General features: G+C 35.0%; 1 protein-coding gene across 3 annotated transcripts; it reads right to left on the bottom strand.

The window, feature by feature from the left end:
- Positions 1-1,265: 1,265 nt before the first annotated feature.
- LOC132696522 (clavesin-2-like) lies at positions 1,266-18,399 on the bottom strand. 3 transcript variants are annotated; one of them, XM_060661391.1, is made up of 8 exons: positions 18,291-18,399; positions 17,153-17,226; positions 5,758-5,927; positions 4,309-4,403; positions 4,002-4,149; positions 3,756-3,949; positions 1,551-1,726; positions 1,266-1,499 (listed from the first exon to the last, which is right to left on the bottom strand). In XM_060661391.1, exons 2-8 carry the CDS (start codon positions 17,185-17,187, stop codon positions 1,364-1,366), a joined length of 954 nt encoding a protein of 317 aa, XP_060517374.1. In that variant the 5' UTR covers positions 17,188-17,226; positions 18,291-18,399; the 3' UTR covers positions 1,266-1,363. The 3 variants fall into 3 exon arrangements, with proteins under 3 accessions (XP_060517374.1, XP_060517375.1, XP_060517376.1); XM_060661392.1 differs by lacking the exons at positions 17,153-17,226; positions 18,291-18,399 and adding an exon at positions 9,287-9,490 and having other exon boundaries at positions 1,268-1,499; XM_060661393.1 differs by lacking the exons at positions 17,153-17,226; positions 18,291-18,399 and adding an exon at positions 12,516-12,667 and having other exon boundaries at positions 1,272-1,499.
- Positions 18,400-19,189: the final 790 nt, after the last annotated feature.

Here is a 19,189-nt window from a genome sequence, read left to right as displayed (position 1 = left end):
TAGGACACTAATTCCACACAATGGAACCCAATTTCAAGTTTCTGAGGACGACTACAAAGGATTATGTCGGGAGCGAGCGGAGGTTAACCCGCCATGTGGAATGCCCACTACAGAATCTACCACACATTTCTTAAAGCGGGCAAGGTTACTCTGGGCACTCGCCCATTGCCAACGACAGTCGCCGATGTTATCTAAAGTACCACGGGAAAGTAAATTAGTTCGTTGTCAAAAAGCATAGAATATAAAATAGCATATACCGCTAAATACGCTACAAACGCAAAGCGGGCGCATTAAGAAAACTAATCATCACAATAAGCTGAGCGAAATATAACTCAGAACACGCTTTTCCGAGTCCTCATCAATTGTGACTTTTATATTCCATTGCGGTGACGCAATCTTTAGGAATTTTGGCCGGATCGGTTTGTTTCATTTTAATTTTATTTTTATATCAACATTCTTCTTATATAAATTTCGCATAATTTAATGTGTACAAAGTTTTTTACCTTTTTTTGTTACTTAAAATTTCCAGATTTTTTTTTTCTGCATATTGTTCATATGTTGTACTGTAAAAATGAAAGCCTGGAAGAATTTTACTACGACTTCAAGGCATCGTTAACTGACTCATTTATCTATGCAACTGACGTAAACTAAGATTCAGTACTAAACTCATATAAACCCTTTGCACTGTTTCAGCTGCTCCATATTTGTAAAAAGTACTTGGATGACGTATATTTATTGAGACAAAAAAAGTTTCTGCCTGAGTGACAAATTATATTACATAAAAAATATGATCAAATATGTTCATGACCTATTAATACAAAAATTTAGTTATTAGATTATTAAAATAACAGTTAAAACAAAACAAACTTGAACAAAGTCATAAAAAATAACGTTACCACAGAACACTTGTTATATTTTGGGGCTAGCGGGCAATTTTACTCCGGAAATTCGCCCGTTGCCCACACCCAACGTGGGTTCTTCCTAGTCCCCGTAACACAATACCGTTGGGCCATTACGTAGCCACGCCTAAGATCTTTTCGACGGTTTATTTGTTTAATAACGGGTCTCTACACAGCTTCAAAATTACTTTTACGGCTATTACACCACAGACCAGATTTGAAAACCGAACGAGAGATGCAGTAACATTATACAAAGACTAACGCGAAGCTCTTGCTGTAGATTTTACGGTCCATTGCGGCGACGTTATCTATATATATTGTCGTGTTTGTTCTCTGTGTTTAGTTTATATTAAATGGGACGATAGAAAATAACAGCATTTTTTAGAAAATACGCCAAATAGGGCCGGTTTATTATTACTATTATTGTTATAAAATTGTCAAACAAGGCACTTAAACTACATCGTCTAGACTTTCAATTTTTGAATGACTTCGCGACAGCCCAGGTAACCCAACGACGTCAGCTCGTCGATAACATGGTCATTGTTTTTGAGGCTGTCCATCCACGTGATATATTTGTGATCCTCGTAAACTCCACCGTATCTATATAATGCAGAATTATGAGGCGTTCTCCAACGTTAGAGCGGATCTCACCTTTTCGGTAAATGCTTGGGCTCGATATGCCGGTGTAGGCTGTCTAAATCGTCGTGAAAATATATCCTCTCTTTCATTACCTCAGCGAGGAACGGCTGCAGAATGCTGAACGCCATATCGAACACCCACGAGTGGTTGACAACGTGAATCGCGTGCGCGCGAAACGGCATCGCACTCTGACATTTTTGTTAAGTTAGGTTTATTGTGAACAAATACCATGAAAATGCAAGATTTAGGAATTTACGGTCAGTGCGACTTCAAATCCTGCAGTGATGCATGGTTATATAGTATGCGAGAGCGAAATATCCCCAAAGATGGCATTATTTCGAGTTTCTATTTCTTTTACCGATATAATGGATCAGGAAAGGGACACGGAAATGCGATGTTTCACTGGTGCGTCTTTTGTTGTAAAATAAAAATAATATCGCCGCATTTTTTTTTGAGAAAGTAAATTTTATTACGTACGGAAGTGGAAGTTTTATATTATTACTTAGTTTCTACCAGAAATTTCATTGAAAACGAATGCGCAGTGCGACGCGTTGTAATTTCGACCAAACCCAATAGCCTAAATAAGCCGTTTTCATCGACTTCGCGTTTAACGAAATGCGTTCAGATGTTCAGAAATGATCGACATTTCTGTGCGTCGCACTTAGCGAAGAAGCAAAAGTTCAAAATCGAGTAAAACATTCAAATGTATTTCGTATCAACTCTTTTGTTGTTTGCAGCACAAATGTGCAAATGTTTTAGTTAAGTCTTAAAATGCAGATAAATTAGGTAGAAAGGTTCTCGTGATATGAAAATTTCTTATTTGATAGTTGGATAAAGCTTTGCATGTTTTATTAAATAAATGTTGATATAAAAGAATATTTCAATGTTGTATTAAAGAAGCAGGCGACGTGTCAGTAAAGACATTTAATTGCATTTTAATTGTGTTGTTTTTTTAGGTATTCAGTTGATATCTCCATCACCAATATATACTGTTACTCTTATATAAGATTTTATTTAAAAAAAAAATAAGTTTTTCAACCTTTTTATCTATATCCGCAATGTAAAGGCGTGAAAGTTGCTGCTCTCTTTATTTGTATATAAATTAAGACAAAGTCATTCCTTGTCATACTTCCTTTGTGCTACTGGGGCGCCATCGCGGGGAAAATTAACCAATCCCTACGGTCCGTGACCGGCAGTCGTCTGTCATTTTCGTTTTTTCCAGTCGAAACCAATAGAAATAGTTGCGCATTCCACGGTACGGACTATTCGTACCTTTGCATTATGCTCAGCGGTAATAATTTTTCTTCAAATTTATTAATTATTAAAGTTAATAACATGGTTATTGATTTATGCTGCCATTGTGCTTGTTTTCGACGCAAACTTTGGTTTGTTTCGGTGTGAGGTTCTAACAAAAAAGTAACCAAGGCGTTTTGTGTTTAGCGTAATTAAAGAGTAAAACTTCGCATCTTATTAAGAGCTTCAGTACTTAAATGGTACGTTTTCATCACGAAAACACAATATTTTGGCCAAAAATGAGATTAAATGGGCAAGTAGCCAATGTCACTTTAAGAAGAATAATATCAACATAGCCACACGTTTTGAGACTTTCGATGGAACCATTGCACATGGCGGACGTTGCTCCTGCCCGGTTCCAAAATATTTATAGAAATCGGTCGAAATTAGTGTCGTTTAAAGAAAATATTGTTACGTATAGTCGTTATCTGACGTGATAGAGACGTAGTGCCTATAAGTATGAGAAATAGTGTTCGTCTTACGTGGATGTACACGGATTTGTGATGTGTAATTCCATGAGGTGTATGTAAATACGGTTTCCGAATGTCCTATATTCACGCTGGTAACCAGGCCGGATGGGATCGGATATCCCGTATAAGATGATTGCTGGAGCCGTTTGAAGAATCGGTCGTCATTTTATGACAATTTATTTAGAAGTTTCCGTTTTTGTATACGTAAAAAACAAAAACCTGGAGGATGATGGATTGGTCCAGACCCTTCTCTTAAGAAGGCATTCTGTAGGATATCTGAATAATGTGAAAAATTGTGTAAGCTTGCCGAATGACCTTATGCAGTCGTGGCCATTAGGAGTAAAGAAGAAAGCCACACGTTTGTCTAGAGCAGTTGCTTTTCAAAAAAGTATCTGTTGTGTAATACTCTCCAGTAAAATGTCTTCGTGTTTCGTGTTAGTTGCGTAATACTTACAAATCCCACTTGGGTCATCTGCCTGGCCACTGTCGGACTCATGTACCATGCCTGTCCTATGCTAAGCCCGCTGAGATCGAATATGCATACTCCCCCCAACAGTTGTACTTTGGGTTCCGTGAGGGCTATTTCTAAAATTAATATCACAGCTTGGAACAAGTCGACCGGGGTGTATTTGGAAGTATCCCAGTTGCCTGGAAACACGTAAAATGGTAGTGGCGCCGCGTGGCCCGGTGTCGATGTTACCTATCCGGATTACCATCAGACGTCTTCCGTCTTGGTCGGTGTTGGGTGGGGTGTTGAATACGTCAGTGCGACCCAACTCGACTAGCTTTTCGTAGTCGATGTCGAAAAACTCGGGGGTCGATTCCTTAAGTTTGTAATAGTTTACGATCTGGAAAAGGGATATGAAAATTCTGGGGTGCGCCCGCTTGTTGTGATTATGTTTCCTTTCTTAATGCGAAAGAGTAATAAAATGTCATTTTAATTGAAGCTTATAGTTTTTTATAAAAATAAAAATGATAAATGTTAAAAAACAGAGTACAACGGTTACCAGTCTGTGAGCGTGTCGGACGTGGAAGTGTCGCGCCCGCAGGAATTTCAGCAGGAACGCGTCGTCCGTCCTGTGGGGCACGCATTCACCTCGTTCTGCGTCGATTTAACGAAAGACTTGGTAAGTTTTGGTGTCTTTAAAATTGGTGTGCGAATAGATTGCGAAAAGACCTTTAAAAAGAGGTATCACATGACCCCCCTTACCATAAAAAACCTAAAATGGCTCCCTGCTGTCATTTTTTTAATGGAATGTCGCCTTAGCTCAGAACCTATACTGAATATTAGAACAGCTTGGAGTTTGTTTAGATTCACTTATACTCTTAAAATATTGCAGTATAAGTATTTTTTAATTGCTATATCTAAATCTTATCTTTTCTGAGAAAATTTAAATGTCAAACTAATATATCTGCTTTATTATTTGTTTCAGAGAAAAATGTTAAATACAAAAGTTATAGATACAACTAAAGGAAACAATTTAAAGTTCTTTTCAAGCATATAGGGCGATCCGTAAATATCTGGGAATTCAAATTTATATATTTTTAAAAGGAACACCCTGTATATTGTGGCATAAAGAGAACATAAATTAAACAGTCCTTTCTTGTTTTGCAGTTTTGTTCTCAGTTTTTACGTGTTTTATTTTTCTGGAACTATTAGCAATTTTAATATCATTATCCTGTTTAAATTGTTTTTTCATTCCATTCGCGGTTCATAATTATATTTTTGTTTAAGTATGAGGCTTAATAAAATTAAATGGAAGCATAATTGATATTGATATTCTTCACTTTGACCCACCCCGTATAAACGATTCGAATTAACTTCAAGATAAGATGACTGCACTACATTATGAAATTTTTGACGAAAAAATGGCCATAAATCCGAAAATACCTGGTATAGACCACAACAACCCTACATTGAGTGCTGCTACTAATGCAATAATATGCATTTAAAAAATTTTAAGTTTGCTTTCTCACATATTTATGATGTGCGTATGTTTGTAAATAATTTTGTCTCTCTTAGTCTCATCTATAACTTTTGTGTTCAACAAACGAGATATATAACTTAGGCATAATATTTGGCAAAAGTGTTCATTTGCTCATAGAATGACTACTTTAGAGGTCTATATTAACATTTTTAAAATCATTTAACACAGGGTAGTCAAAAAAATATGTGAAAAAAAAGTGAAAAATGTCGTTCATTCAAAAATAGTATTGCAATAAGAAAGTTTTACATTTTTTTAAGTAAAAAAATAATGCATCGTATTTAAAATGTTCCCCTGATATATTTATTTGTTCGTTAGTAATCCAGTTGAATTTAAAGGTTTTTTTGGAAAAACTAACTTTTTAAGGCATCGAGGTCTACGGTTTATATACGGATGTATTAGCCTGGCGTATTAAAGGCGATTTAGGTGCCTCGAGCGACTCCGTATCACGAAACCTGTCAAAAAACTCACGGAAAATCATGTCCCGAAGCTGCTCGATCAGTTCCGGCTTGGTATCCGGATTTTCCCCGATGTTCCTTTCGGCCCAACGTAGCAGCTCATCGTCTGGTTCTTCGAGGTCGAACTGCGGTTTTAAGTTGTTCTCCATTAGGCGTCCATTTTCCTCGTCGGCCATCGCGTATCTGAAACGCGTCGATATCAACGTAAAAAACTGGAAACCAGATTCAACCGGCTTTAATTATTAACTGGAATTTGTTATTTTCGGAAAACCCCATGATTCATTAAACAGTCGACCGATAACTCTCGTTTAGTAGAGGTCTGAATAGTCAGAAAGTTCCCAGGCAATGGACACTGGCATATGCAAAAATATCGAGAAATGTCATTGCAGAAGAATAATATGTACTGTATGAAGCAGATAGTGCCGAAAAAGTTAGCAGTTAATACATTGATATCTAATCTATTAATCAAAGTCTCACTGCTGCTATTAAAAATCTTAATAATAAGTGTAGGGATTTCTACGTAACAAATGGGCGCTGTGTGTTGCTAAACAAGATAAGAATGTTCGGAAATGTATATAGTCTACAGTTTGAAACAGCCAGCGCGGGATCACGAAAAACTAAAACCGACATTCACCAAAATTACAGACCACAGAAAATTGTATAATCGCACGTCATCATGATATTTGTGGTTATTTATATTTATTATTATATTTTTGTACCTAGCAAAATTTATCATTCTGATTTGCAACCGAACATAACTAATGTATATCAAAATTTACATTTGGGAAGGAGCATCTCCAGAGGTACACTAGACTCGCACATATTTTGCATAATTCACCCACGATTCAACACACTCTGTATCACACACGAAATCAGAATGATTACTAATAAACTTAAACTAAATAATATACCAAACCAAAGAATATTAAACACAGGTAGGTATAAAATTATTTTCTATCACGGACCACAATTTTACCTGAATTTAAATTCCGAAACTTTAGGTAATAATCTTGTTGCATTGTATGTTAATGACCACCCTTGGATAATCCCATTCAAAAGCAATTGGTCACTTTCTTATATCTATGAACAGACCATACCATAAAGTTGCCAAGGTGTGAGATACGATTCAACTCCATTACCTTGTATTTGATTGATTTTACGGTTTTGGTTTCCTTTGAAATCTACGCCGTTCAAATCATTTCCTTCGCGTTTACGTAAAATCTCGGGAATTATTAATTATACTCAATTGTATGTATTCTCGGATAGAACCTTGAATTTAGAACGTAATGCAAAGAAGAAATCGTGATTAACCGCTGGGTACCATCTCGAAGATTAAGTTATATGTAGTTTTTTTATTTCACTTTACTTTTCTTTTTTTTTCTTCGTCTTTTACGTCTTTTTAATACGAATTGCCGCATTTTTTGACCCTTGCAAAACCGCCGCACAAAATTTCCCCCCATTTTTCGGTATTTCTTGGTATTTCCAACCTTGGTATGTTTTCGTATTTCTCTACACGTTTCCCCTTATTTTCCAGTATATCCCTATATTTTCTTCGCACCTTTACACTGTTTATTTTGATGTAATAAATGGTGAATCGAGCCCCTGAATCAAGTTTTTACTCACATAAACATATATAGGGTGGGGTGAAAAGTGTCCAGCCTGACCAAGAAAAACAATGTTTTTAATTTTTTTTTGCTTTACTGTTGATCTATTCTGACACATTCCTCATTTGGTTATACCAGTTCCAAAGGTAGATTCGTCAAGCTCCTCAAAATATTGGTTTACAGCCAAGCCACTTTTTTAGGTTAGGAAACATACGATAGTTGCCGAGGGCCAAGTCTGGAAAGTAGGTATCAATTCAAACTTCAATTTTTGGACATGACAACAATCGACGAATGTGCGTGCTGTGCAGTTTTTTCTTCTGCGCCAAATGAGGTCGTTTAATTTGCACCTCGTGCTTCAAACCAGTGGTAATCTTACCCTTTACAAGGGAATCAATGTATATAAATCAGCCACAACCTTTTTTGTCGATAAAACTGTTTCAGCCTTGTGTGGAGTTGGTTCCCCTTTGATAATCCACTGTTTTGACTGTTCTTTATTTTCAGGAATGTAGTGATGGACCCAAAATTCCTTAGGATTACCCTTACAAAGCGCCAAATAGCCGGAAGATTTTTCGAATCAGTTTTGGCGTTGCCCAGAGCCTTTCCATGTTGTGCAAAATATTTCGCACATGTTCTGACATCCTACAGACCTCAGCTATCTCACGCATTTTTAAAATTGTGACCTCCAGAGCGAGGCTGGTCAGAGGTGCTCACACGACCCACTTTAAATTCAGAAAATTACTGCTTAATAATTGAATATGATGGGGAGGAGTCTCCTGGTGTCGAATCTATCTCTTCTTTAATTTGCTTTGGTGTAAAACCTTCCAATTTTTTCCATTTTAAATGGCTCAACCTATATTTTTTTGCAATTTTGGATTCAGGAGATCATTCTACGTAGGATTGGTTTTTCTCTTTTTTTTTAAATTTTTATTGAATTTTTGAAATTTGTGTCTAGGAGGCTGTGACCATCAATACTATTTACCGGGTCACCTGATCATGAGAAAAATTGTAAATGAAACTTTTCTTTACTTGTCTAATGGCAAATAATGAACTGTTAATTTTTTTGTATAATATAGTTTTTTCAAACAGCACCCTAGTGGGAACAAAAACTTTTTCAAAGCGGTACTTTTTTTGCAACATTTTGACACCAAAACAAGGAAAAAACAAGATAAGTAAATACATTTTTATAAAAACAAAATATTGCTTAAGTAAGGAAGATTAAAAATGCAGAAGAAACTCTCGACAAGCTCATGCAGTGGAAAGAAAAAAGCAGATTAGTATTAAAAAAAAATTCAAAATGTACAAACTGTCAGAATTTTCAATCACGCCGACTTGATGATGCATAGAAGCAAAGCCACCTAAGTAATATTTTTATCTGGTTTCCTTCATGAGAGCTAATTTTAAATTTTGGTGTCAAAATGTTGCAAAAAAAGTACCGATTTTAAAGAGTTTTTGTTCCCACGGGAGTGCAATTTGAAAAAATTTAATAATTCATTAAATTAAATGGTATTTGCCATGAAACAAGTAAAGAAAAGTTTCATTTAGAATTTTTCCCATGATCAAGTGACCCGGTAAATAGTATTTATGGTGGTCGCAGCCTCCTAGACACAATTTTTAAAAATTAAATGAATATTAAAAAAAAAAAACAAAAAAAAGAGAAAAAACGTCCTACCCTACGTAGAACGATCTCCCGAATCAAAAATGCAAAAAATATGGGTTGTGCCATTTAAAATTTGAAAGTTACTGTCGTTTCCGCTCAAACCGGACTACATATTGTCAAAAAATTGGAAATTCACCCAATATAAACCGTTCCAACTTTCAAATTGCTTTCATTTTACTTTCTTGTGTCGTCCGATATAATATACTTTATAACTCTATAACATAATTATTACTGTTTTTTTTATGTTTTTCTGGATATACAAAATTTCAAAAAAATCTTACCCCCAGCACAAAAAACGCCACTTGTTTTCCGTAATCGACCGAAAACGGTACTGACACGCGAAATTGCGCAAAATTCTATATATTTCGATAGCGTCAATTAGTTTTGCAACGATTAAAATCGATTGCAACGCTTTTAAAGTAGTGGCTCGGAAAGTCAGTACAGGGTTACAAAATGTTATAAGACTGTCCTTGTCGCCTTCTAAATGCGCGGTTTTTGTCCACGAACCCGCGCTATATACAGGGCGTCCTCTAAAGCTCATGGCGGCGAGGCGAAAAGCCAAGCTTATAGAGTAAATTACTAAAGAAGACAGTTTCGTCAGCATACTGTTTTTTAGTAAAGACAATAGATTCATAATTTTTAACGTTTAACAAAAAAAAAAGGCAATTATGGTCTGTAAAAATTTTCAGCGTGCTGACTTTGGTCTGAAATTAAGGATGTTATCTGCCGACGGCAATAAAAGTTGTCTATATTACATAAAAAAATACAATTCATTCAATGAGAGCATAATATGAAAACAGACAGCTTGAAAAAACCTCAAAACTACAAAAACGTCGACTTATCATATCAAAGAACCAACAGGCAACTGATTATATAAAGAACATATTTTTTCAGAAACCTACGCGTAAATAATTCCAAATATGATGCAGCCATACAACAATTTTATGGGCTGCTGGATATATCCCTCTAAAATAAAAGTATTGATTGCATTATTACAAAAATTACTCAGACTACAGACCCTCGATAATATATTAAACAAACAATAGATACGAATGTACGGTGGCTACCGAAGGACAGAACATCAGGGTCGGACTCTCAGAAGTTTAATTAAATTATGTCTTTATATTAAAGTAACTTTCTGTTTTTTTTTTTTTTCGCAAAAAAACGAAAATTTTCGATGTATGTACTTTTTGAAATTTTCCCGAACGTACTGAACAAATATTTAATTTTGTCCGAGACTGTATATCTGTTACGATAAATGGGAAAGTCTGTCGCCTAGGATATTCTGCTTTTTCCGCAAACGCGAGCTTCTTACATAATTTATGGGACACCCCGTATAGTCGACGATCCGCCGATCATTACTGTTATCGCCCATTTAATTTGTGCGTGGTTTTGATACGAGAAAACCCAATTTAAACAGCGGGAAAAAAAGTGCACATTAATTTGGCGTGTTTTCCCGATATCGCCGCTCTAATGGTGAATACGTGTACTGTCACGTTCAACCTCTAATTTTTGTCTACAATGACCGTCATATTGGTTTTTGTTTTCACAGTGGCCAAGAATCTCGTACACCAATGACAGCTCTTTACATATTAAGTTCATCCGCCACACGATAGAGGCGCTCTGGTAGATGATTTGGCGCAAAACCAACTTAAATATCGCCAGCGTTGAAAACCAAAAAAAAAACCAAACGTTAGATTTAATTCTTCTTTTTGTTTTTACAAATGCACTTCTACGCAAATTTTGATTTCATGAGACTGTTCCATTGTTTCTTGTAGCCATGTTCCTAAGTATTGGTATCTTCTTACTCTTCCTACCGTTGATGTCTATAGTAAGAATTCCGTGTACTATATCGTTCACATTTAGCCTTTGCAGCAGGGTTTGCAGATCTTCAAGCTTGCCTGTAACTGTAATAGTGTCGTCCGCATAACGTAAGTTGTTTAAAATCTGTCCGTTTATGGCAACACCCTCCGGTGGTTCATCCAAGCTTCATTGAAAATTGCCTCACTATATACGTTCAAGACTAGCGAAGAAAGAATACAGCCCTGACACACGCCTCACAGATTCTCCACTTCATCTGTAAGCTGATCTTCAATTCTGACTCTTGCTGTTTGGTTCCAGTAAAGATTCGCTATGATTCTGATGTCCTGACTATCATATTCATATTCTGTAATATTTCTATAAGTTTTTGGCGTTGAACTTTACCAAATGCCTTTTCGAAATCTGTATATACTTTTTAGAAAACTGTTTTGGAAATAGTTTTCCGATACAGTGGTCTCCACCCATTCTTTAGATAGCGTGGTTAGTATTGTATTAGAAGTGTGATACCAAAATATGACGGTGGTGGGCAATCGGAATGCTTTTATTCTTCGGCAACTGATAGTCTCGGAATTCGAATCGGAATACTGCAGTTTTTTTTGCTAAAAAAAAAACAGTGGAATGGCTTCGTTTCGAAATTTTTCCTCATTTCATCATCAACATTTCAAGTGTATTTAAGATTTATGGCTCAATAGCTTTAAATTAAGACGTGAGTGAAACAGTATATATGTTTATTTACTGAAATTAAAGTACATTCTACCACGTACGCAAACTCATTTTTGTAAAATCTTTAAAGACAAAACAAAAATATTCTCAAATACAGAAAAGAAACGAAAAAAAAAAACAGGTAAAGTCCGAAAGTCACCATTGCGGGCCATTGGTTGCACAAACATTGCAGAAAGGCTAAAAATGAATCACTAGTAATATTATAATTCAGAAGAAGGAAAAAAATGCTTTCTTACCCCAATTATATACTAATAAATTCTACTGGTAATAGACCATCATGTTTGCCTAGTTAGATTTTTGTATTTTGCGGCAGGTATCGGTAATAAATCTAGGAAAAGTAGGATAAGCATAACAATAATTACTTTTCATTTTTACTTTATGCGGGTGGTGGAGGTTAACTGCATTACTGCAGTAATGGGGTTTTGATAAGCCTTGAATGCTCCCGAGCATATTCTATTTGTTTAATTTTCTCTATAGGAAAGGGACATGTTTTGATATATCTGTAATTTAAAGTCAAAGTCTCATTTTTTATCCATGCTTTGGTTCACTTCCACTATCTCAAAAGGTGACGGTCTTATCCTTTCCATTTGTTATTCGGATTGATTCCAAAAAAATTGTTTTGTGTACTACATAATGCATGACTTATTTTGACCGCTTGCTGTGAAAACTTTGCGACGGACTAAAAAAAACTAAGCTCAAATGGATGCAAGTGTCGTTTTTTTAATGAAATCAATGGCTTGCTACTGACCGTGTATGAACAAATGATGTTTTGATGTAAGAGATGTAATTATTGACATTCAATTATTAAACATCCTGTACACCTCATTATAACTAAAATTTATCGGCATATGGGATTGGTTTATAGAGATACGACGCAATACCTACTTTCAGCACGTATTCACGCTGTTTTGCAAAAATCTACCCAAAAACTAACGCATAATATAGTACATATACTAGTATACGAACCTTTTGAATATCAGTACTATTCGGATATTGCCGAGAGGATAATTACGGAAAACTATCACTACCGATTTACGTATTTTGTTATTTTAATTCTTGTGCCTAATAGAGATTGCAGCTCACTGAATGTCAAACTCGATTAAAATGTGCGCGATGCCGAGTTATTGTTATCATTATCATACGAGTCACGGAGGGGATATCTCCAGTGCCTTTGTTTGGGTTTGTGGTACTGTTTACAGTACTCGCTAGCGTATACATAAACAAAGCCGACGTATAGAAGTGTATAGTATGTTTCGAAGTATATTATCTTGACTTTCGAAGTTATACAGAGTAAACGCGACAACTTGTTCTTATTCTGGTTCACTGCAGGCCCGGATACCGACAACTAAAATGTTTATCGAAGCTAGAAGCCAATGCGGTCTATCTACAGATAGCTTAAAGACCTTCCTAACCCTCCCCCGTTACCTTATGGCCCTTTCACAAATATCTGTAATCTCATCCCTCTAAAATTTATAATCGCTCGGCATTTTGATACTGTTCGACAGAACCAATGAGCGAAATGTAAAAACTCAAAAACAAAACATTAAATTAAATTTTCATTTTTTTTAAATACCTTCATTCTTCAATACTTCTCTGCATGGCCATAACAATATTGTTAATATGACAGCAAACAAAGAAATTATTTTTTAATTTTAAGTGAAAACCATGCGATGGAATAAAAAAATTAAGTTTTTTTAAGGAAATCAGAGGCGTGTTACTCACCGTCTATGAACAAATAATATTTTGGTTAATTAGGTCGCCACTGCACTGGTTAAATCGAGGACGTTTTTTGTGAAAAATAAAATATCTATTTAAAAGAAAATATCTAGTTTTTATTTACCAAAAATTACTTCGTAATCGTACTTCAATTTATTAAACTATTTTAATAAACAAAATAGACAATTACCTAACTAAGAAATAATAATGATAATAAATAACTCCCTGCATGCAGACAACAGGAAATTAAATTTCATTAGTAAATGAATTATAAAAAATAAATTGTAAGAATAATTTTTATTTTAAGAGAAATCAGTAGCGTACCATCAATACCAAAATAGACAGGTGAAATTCTGTACGCCCCCCAATGGTGTATTTTTAAAAAATTGTGATACACTAAATAATGCCTCTTTATACATAGTAAACGTGTGCCAAATTTCATTAAAAAATATTTATTTTTTATTTTTGAAAGTTAAGACGTTTAGGACATATGTTCATATGAAGTGTTCTTTTTAAAAAAAGACCCAACAATCGCTCCCTTAATTGTTCACATTCAATTAGAAAAACTCTCTATATCACAACGTAGTAGAGTTCTCCAAACCATATACCATCTTGACGTTCCAGAGCCGTACTTCGGTACTTCGTGTATACAAACACTTGTCTCGTATTGATGGTTTTTCTTTCTCGGACGCCATTCACAACTATGTCACAGTGTTTTCACGATTTAACCCATTCCCACAAATCAACCAATAGCAAACTGGGAAAACATCCATTATAAATCAATTATCTAGCTAGGAAAATATTTTAAATTGGGAATCACTTTAAACATTCTAATATGTTTAATACATCAACCTCTCTAATGGGCAAATTTAAAAGTTCTTGTCGGCTAACGTCTTAAATACGGGCCTGCCTTGTGGTACACGTGCTGAAAAGGATTGTATACTGTTTGGAGAACTCTAATAATATCTATTTACTTAATGTTTTTTTCGGTAATAGTATATCGCAAATCGATGATTAGGGGGGGGAAGTCCGTAAATAACTTTACGAGACGTCTCGACAGCCGGCCACATTTCATTGCTTTAATTGGATAATTTGCGACGGAAAAAATGTGCAAAAGTGTTACTTTCGACGGTCGGAAGGTAATTGTCGAAGGCGACGGTTTTATCACAAAATTGAAATATTAGGTAGATTGAAAACCGCAAGGTCGCTTCTCGCGTGAAAACCATGAAATACCGTTTTGAAAAGGGGTGGGGGGGTGGTTAAAGTTTAATTTTTTTAACCGTAAATATGTAATGAACGACGTTTTTCTTATTCGTTTGATAATCGTCTAATTTGGAAAAAGACGCGTGAAAATCTAGGCGAAAAATTATTCGAAAATATGGAAATGAGAAAATTGTTTTTTAAAAAGTTTCGACGGTACGCCACTGATTTCCCTTAAAATAAAAATTATTCTTACAAAGAAATTTAATTCTTTGATTTTTTTCAATCCGATGGTTTTTGCTAAAAACAAATAAATAAATATCTCTTCTCAGCATAGTCACAATAGTATCGTCGATATGACAGCATGCAGAGAAATTAGTTTTCATTTTTAAGTGAAATCCGTCCGACTGACTAAAACAAACTTAATAAATAAATGCAAATGTCTTTTTTTAACGCTGTCTATGAACAAATAATATTTTTTTAATTAAGTCGCCACTGCACTGGTTAGATCGAGAACTTTTTTTGACAAAAATAAAATATATAGCTTTTAGTTAAACTAGTACCCTTCAAAAAATATATTAGAACATAACATCTTAACAAAATAAATAATATACCATTCCTATTTAAAAACAAAACAGTACCTACTATTAATAATTGTCTGTTAATAAATTAGTAACAAACTTTTTGAAAAAAAGTGGAACATAGAAACTAGATAAGTTATTGAAAGTGTCCTCCACCTTGAAGGATACATGCCTCAGGTCTTTCTTATCACACCCCACTTTGAAGATGCTGTAAGAAAAAGTCCAATCTATCCAATCTATGTTGCAAGAGTTTTGCTTTTTCTATATGTGTAACAGAATTTGAGCAACTTTGTGGAGGGATGTTAAAAATTTCGGTTTTTATAAGTTTGAGGACATTGGAGCTGACACGGGGAAAAACATTGTTACGACGAATGGCAGATTTCAGTTGGTGCCAAACATGTTCAATGGGATTAAATATACAGTGGCAAGGTGGAAGCCTTAAAACTGTATGCCCTAGATTATCACAGACGTATTCCTTTTGTAGGTTCAAGCTTTGTAGAACCTCAATTAATTGCTTTTTGGTGTAATTTTCGTGAAAATAAATGTCGTTATTATACATGTAGTTTTGGATTGTTGCTTTTGTGTCACATGAGGAAGGGGTTTTAGTCAACTGCCTACTGTGACAACTTCCATTGTCCATTACAATGACGCTATTAGGAGGAATGTTTGGAACTAGTTTGTTTTTAAACCCACTTTCAAATAAATCAGCGGTGATGGTAATCCAGAGAAGTATCTTTAATATTTTTCGCAGACAGAGAAAGTTCATTTGGAATCCAACCATCTGTTACCTCTTTTTGATGGCGCATTTGTTTCACACTTATCAGTTGAGTCAACCCAACCGAGGTATCATAGGTGTCGAACCAGGTTGCATCCAATTAAATAATTTGCTTTTGTTGTTCTCTGTAAATCCTAATTTTTTCTAGATATTCTAGATTTCCGAATTCTAAAAGATTCCATTAAAACTTAAGGTAGTTCTGCCACATTTAACACCGCTTTCATCTTTTCGAGCCTCCTAATTGAGATATCTAATGTAGGCACACTTTGTTCCTCGAATAACTGGTCAATTTTACGCCGTATTATATCTTGATTATTTTCATCTTCACACGAGAAAATGTCACAATTTTCCATACAGTTGATGTTGGAATTTTCGTCAATGTGGCCGTTTCTTCTAAAGATGCTTGCTTCCTAGCACCACGTTCAATGAGAGTCAAATAAACATTGTTTATAACTTCGTTAGTCTCAATAGAATAGTGTTTTCTACGTTTGGGAAGGAGCATCTCCTGAGGTACACTAGACTCGCACATAGTTTGCATAATTCGCACACGATTCAACACACGCTGTATTACACACGAAATAAGAATGATTACTAATAAACTTAAACTAAGTAGTATACCAAACCAAAGAATATTAAACACAGGTAGGTATAAAATTATTTTCTATCACGGACCACAATTTTACCTGAATTTAAATTCCGAAACTTTAGGTAATAATCTTGTTGAACTGAATTTAAAAACTGATGTCAAACAATCACATTGACAACAGAATTAATAATTATTACAGACACAGCCTACTAGAATGATAAAAAATAATTATAAATTTCAACATCAGAGTTTACGTAGGGCACGGAGGTGCACGTCAGAAATTAGCCACTTTTTTTTTGTTTTTTCTTCTAATAGTTATAACTACAACACAACAGAACTATTATTACCGAGGCACTTTTGGCGGCAACGTTAAATTGAAATTTACGTGTACCCTATTTAACTATCTATTTAGTTATATCATGTTAAAAATAGCTTTTTTTGACAATAAATAGCTGGGGCAGAGGAAAATATGGATATTTATACCGCGAAAAGCTTTTTTTTCCGCCAAAATTCGAGTAAATTTAGTTTAAGTCTTCAGTGTACATGTGTGCCAAACTTCATTAAAATATCCAAAGTGGTACTACATGTATTTTATTTTTGAGGACATATGTTAATATGAGGTTTTGGTGGTAAAATCGTTCCCCTAATTATTCACATTCAATTAGGAAACACCCTGTATGATAAGTAACACTGTATAATGTTAACGATATAATATTAAAACTGAAAGAAAAAAAATGACCGTTACCTCTCGTTGAAGACATACTGCAGAATGGAAATCATTTTGGACGTGTCCCCGCTTGGCAGCCCCTGCAGAAGGTCCTGGGAAATGAGAACCATAATAGTTATAAAAACAGCTGGAAAATTGAATTTATTAATTTTTTTCCAGTTTTGCCAGTGCTTTTTAAAGCAATTTAACAATGTCGTTTATTTTACCAAGAAAAAACGTTCGCCCTCCACAATTTTCAGTGTTTAGAAAATGAAATTCGGTTTAATTGTACATGTGGCATACAATAATACATATATACCGGGTAAAAGTGGGAAAAACTGTAAACGAAACTTTTCTTTACTTGGTAAATGCAATTTATTGTAATAAACTATTCATTTTTTAGGATAACCTACTTTTTTCAAATAGGACCCTAGTGTGAACAAATACTTTTTAAAACTGGTACCTTTTTTGGGACATTTTGACACCAAAATTTTCAAACTCTCGTTCCAAAATAAATGAATGCGATATTTTGTGTCAATGTAAAACTTGTCTCACAGTAACACATGTTGATATACCACTTTCAAATCCATTCTACCGACATTGTTGAGTTTTTATTTTCTAACAGCCTTTCAAAATATTGGGTCGAATTATCCCAAAAAGTGACAGATTTGAAAAGAAAAAAAAATATTTCTATTCTCTTGTTCCTCTGAGTTTCCGGTAAAAAGTGCTTGTGGCTTATGACGTACGTATACATACAATATTTACGTTAGTTTTTGACTGTATCCCCGTATTGCAAAAGCATATCAACTTTTTACAATAATACTACACTTTCATCCAAAAATTCTAATCGTTGAATCTCAGAAGAAACTCTCTCTTGAATTTCATTTTTTTTAAATACTAATTTGGTTTTTTCTTTCTTTTCCATTTTTAATCTTACCGACTTGACAATTAATCATGAATAGAAGCAAAGCCACTTAGTAATATTTTGTTTTTTATAAATATGTATTTACTTATCTGCTTTTTCCTTCCTGTTATTTTAAAAAAACAAAAAAAAGTGAGAAAAACCATCCTATCCTACATAGAATGATTTCCTGAATCCAAAAATGCAAAAAATATAGCGTGTGCCATTTAACTCGAAAAAAAGAGTATTAGCGTTGAAACAATCGAAAAAGCTCACCTTGTCGAGGAAAATGCGCGAGGCTCGGGCGTCTAACTGAAAGTGAAAACTGTCCAGAACCGTCGAAATGGTACCGGTCCGCAAAGATTTTGCGATCTCGGTTTCCGGGTACTTTCTCACGCTACGCCCCGGAGAGGCAAGTCCCATTTTAAGATACGGGCCCCCTCCGCAGAAAACACGTAACGATCGGTATAACGTAACAGTGCAATAACGGCAATTCCTAGTCGGTTATGGCGCGAGAAACGTTGTTTATGGTTGCCATCGGGTATCTCGTTAACTCGCATTTCAAATTTCACAAACAAGGACGACAAACGATACTTTTTCCAAAACTTCTCAAAACAAAAATCCTTAAAAAATCAAAACCGCCTAAACCTAATATTCCAAAGTCTGAACGCATTGCACTTAAATCTCTAAAATCTAATCCTGACATCGTAATCCTAAAAACAGATAACAAAAGATAATAAATGAATATCAGGAAAAGATTCAACATATTCTTACACACGGATCATATACTCAACTTAAAAAAGATCCTACTTCACCTATGGAACCTAACCTTAAATCTGTCACCCCCCATGACTCTAAAATTCCTCGTCTCTACAGACTTCCAAAGATCCACAAACCAGGCTTACCCTTTCGACCTATTCTCTGCACCAATGGTTCTCTAGCAAAATCCTTATTAAAACCCTTGACAGGGAAAACTGATATTCCTTTTAGTTTCGCTAAAGTCCCTGTTCCTGAAACCCTCAACATCATTTCAACTAACCAAACCTTCTGACCTTAATTGAAAAATGATTGTCTGGAACAGCTGTGAGTTCTCCACTAATACCATCGTGAGCCTTTGAAGAGAAAGTTCTTAACACCTTCCAGACGCTCAAACGACCGTTCAGTCCGCCGTCCGT

Source organism: Cylas formicarius, unplaced genomic scaffold, assembly GCF_029955315.1.
Source record: "Cylas formicarius isolate icCylForm1 unplaced genomic scaffold, icCylForm1.1 PGA_scaffold_1__22_contigs__length_36826433, whole genome shotgun sequence".
Taxonomy (NCBI): Eukaryota; Metazoa; Arthropoda; class Insecta; order Coleoptera; family Brentidae; genus Cylas; species Cylas formicarius.
The sequence above is the reverse complement of the archived record's forward strand: the minus strand, read 5'-3'. Positions and strand labels throughout refer to the sequence as shown.